The 3,169-nt window shown below is 38.6% G+C and overlaps 1 protein-coding gene across 1 annotated transcript in view; it reads left to right on the top strand.

Annotated features, from left to right (window-relative positions):
- LOC102467726 (cytochrome P450 2C3) overlaps positions 1-1,627 on the top strand; it is a 22,269-nt gene extending 20,642 nt beyond the window's left edge. Inside the window, exon 9 of the mRNA XM_006147658.3 lies at positions 1,091-1,627. Coding sequence (XP_006147720.1) covers positions 1,091-1,272 — 182 coding nt within the window. The 3' untranslated portion in view covers positions 1,273-1,627. The remainder of the gene's footprint in view (positions 1-1,090) is intronic.
- Positions 1,628-3,169: the final 1,542 nt, after the last annotated feature.

The raw sequence follows: 3,169 nt of genomic DNA, 5'->3' as shown, positions 1-3,169 counted from the left end.
CTGCTGAAATAACTGAAACAGGGACTGAAATAGATTTGCTCCTGAGTGAGAGTCTAAGACAATAGGTATCAAGCCACAATTAGGATTGTGGTCCTAGGATCATGAGCAATGCTAAGAGAGAACCTGAAAACAAGCCACTGCTATACTCTTCCTTATCTTTCTTCCTGTTGCATAATGAGCCTGCTCCAGCTCGCTGTTCATTTCATATGGCTCACAGGTCTGTTTTTATGTTGACACTGTGGATATTATTACAATACCTAAAGCCTTACCTTAAGAACTTACATTCCAGTCTGTGAGACAGATGAATACTTTTAATTTCCTGTGAAATATGCTGTATTGGAAGCAAAATGAGTGTTGTAGAAAACAGACAATGTAGTGAATTATATATTCTGTGCCTATCAAATAAGTTTGCATAAAATAAATGGCTTCTGAGCTCCATCTCAAAGAATATACAGAGTATCCACAAACAGAGCAGGGGGAAGACCATTTCAGTAAGAGGAATGACAGGAAACTGAGATAAAACTTGAAATTGCCCATCTGTGTGGAAATTGGTGAATAGTAGTGGCTTCAGTACGGGGAACTAGATAGAAGGAATGGAAAGAAAAGACTCTAAAAATTGCTTCTGGCCAGTTCTTTATGTTTATTTTTATACCCAGCAATGGTGAACTCTTGAAAAAATTTTCAGCTGGTATGTAATGAGGTTAAGATGATCTTTTAGGATACAGATGAGGAAAAGTAAATCTATTGTTGAGTGTTAAGTCAGAGGTAGATTGAAAAGTGCTATTTTGTTTATCATGCTAGTTGAGATAGGTAACCATGGGTGTGTGTGTGTATGTGTATATGTAGAAGGATGTCACTGGCAAGCTTCAGCACAGCTATCCTATGTAGGGGTACAGAAAATATGTTTTCATATACCATGCGTAGAGAAATATGTGCTAGGGAAATGAAGGAAACCAGCTTTGGGTATAAATAGAAGTCCTAGATGAATGAGTCATTCATTAATACATTACTTCATTCCATATTTATTTAAGCCTCTATGTGTGCTAACTCAGAAACAGAATTCAGTCAATACTTTTTATGTCATTTTTAGGAAAAAGGATTTGTGTTGGAGAGAGCCTGGCCCGAATGGAGATGTTTTTAGTCTTAACCTACATTTTACAGAATTTTACCTTGAAACCTCTGGTTGATCCAAAGGATATTGACATCACCCCAGTTGAAAAAACAGCAGTCACTCTTCCACCTTTCTATGAACTCTGTTTCATTCCAGTCTGAAGACATAGTTGGTTTTATGCTTCTAGTCTGCAGAGCCAGACTGCAGAGCAGGAGCTTCCAGCCTCATCTGAATAAGCCAAATATTTTCTAGCTTTTGGGTTGGCCATTATCTGCCCCCTTTTCTCCAGCATGAATTCCATCCTTGATTCCTGTCTCTTCTAATTTTACCCTTCCTTCAAGATCCATTCAAGTCTCCCTGCATGAAGAAAGCTTCCTGTTTCATATCCAAAAAAAAAAAAATTATTTTTGTAATACAATCTTGAAATCATAAGCTACATCTTATATGCTGTGTATACCAAATGGAGAACACAAGTAAATGTCATGATTTTTATTAAAAATTAACCATCAAAAATTTTCCTGTGATTTAAAGAATGTTTTAAATAGGGGATGCATAGTGGTACAGTGGTAAGGCACAACACTGCAAGCCTGACCCATATGGGAAGGTTCTGAGCTTATATGTGGATACCTCCCTGAGTATGCTGTGTATGTCCATGCTTATGATCCAGTCAGCTGGCTCCATGGCCTGTTGGTTAAGAGAACCAAATCCCACATGGCCAACTGTTTCCAAACTTGTACTCAGTAGCTTGAAAAAACATGCTGGAAGTCAGTCAATGTGGTTAAAGTGGCTGGATCTCTCATAGCCAACTGCACAATTTGAGTCATAGATTCAGTGACTTGAAAAACACACCAGTGAAGGACCAAGGCAACTAAAGTTATGCTCTAAACTTCATCTCCTAGAACCCTGAAACACTCAAACAAGAAGTCATTTTAAATCTGAGGTGTGTTCTGGCACATTCAGGGACCAAGGCAACTGAAGTTATGCTCTAAACCTCATCTTTGAGACCCCCAAAATGCTCGGACAAGGGTCATGGAAATCCTTTATGCTTATTGAAACTCCTGCTTTAAGGAAGAAACTTCTTTTTATAAATCTGAACTCATAATCTCTTCTGTTGGATACCATGTTGCAAAACACAGTAGAGAAGAGATTTTGTCACAGAATGACCAGAAACCACCACAGAGGCACAAGAAATATGAGAAACCAAGAAAATATCTCTCCCTTAAGTGAAAATAATCTTTCATCATCCACAGACAGTACAGTGGAACTTGTGGAAATATCTGATAGAGAATTCAGAATATTCATAGTGACAAAGCTAAACGAGATGCAAGAGCTGAGAGACGTAAGCTCTAGAAGATACAGGAGAAAAGAGGTGAGTTCTAGGAGGTGAGGAAGTTCTCGCACTATCTGAAAGAGGAAATACACTCCATAAAAAAGAATCAAATGGAGCTGTCAGAGATGAAGGCTGCAATACAGGAAATCAAAACCTCCCTCAAAAATATTAAAAGCAGATTAGTCCATGCAGAAGATCAAATCTTGGAGGTTGAAGGCAAAACCTCTGACCTAGAAAAAAATAACAAACAGAACTAGAAAATAATTAGAAAAAGTGAGACTACTATACAAGAAATACTAGATACCGTTAAGCGCCCAAATATCCGGATAATCGGTGTCCCAGAAGGTGAGGAAACTAATAAAGGCATTGATCCTCTATTCCATGAAATCCTGGAAATCTAAAGAGGCATTCAAATATCCAGACCCAAGAAATACAAAGGACCCCTAATAGAAGCAACCCAAAAAGATCGTCTCCCGGCATATCATAGCCAGGCTGGCCAAATCCACAGACAAAGACAAGATACTAAAGTTGGCAAGAGAGAAACAGTCAGGTTACTTATAAAGGTTATCCCATCATGGTAACATCAGACCTGTCAGAAACAATGCGAGTTCAAATATCCAGACCCAAGAAATACAAAGGACCCCTAATAGAAGCAACCCAAAAAGATCGTCTCCCGGCATATCATAGCCAGGCTGGCCAAATCCACAGACAAAGACAAGATACTAAAG

This window comes from Tupaia chinensis, unplaced genomic scaffold, assembly GCF_000334495.1.
Source record: "Tupaia chinensis unplaced genomic scaffold, TupChi_1.0 Scaffold000217_1, whole genome shotgun sequence".
NCBI classification, from domain to species: domain Eukaryota; kingdom Metazoa; phylum Chordata; class Mammalia; order Scandentia; family Tupaiidae; genus Tupaia; species Tupaia belangeri.
This window is presented reverse-complemented; position numbering and strand designations above follow the sequence as displayed.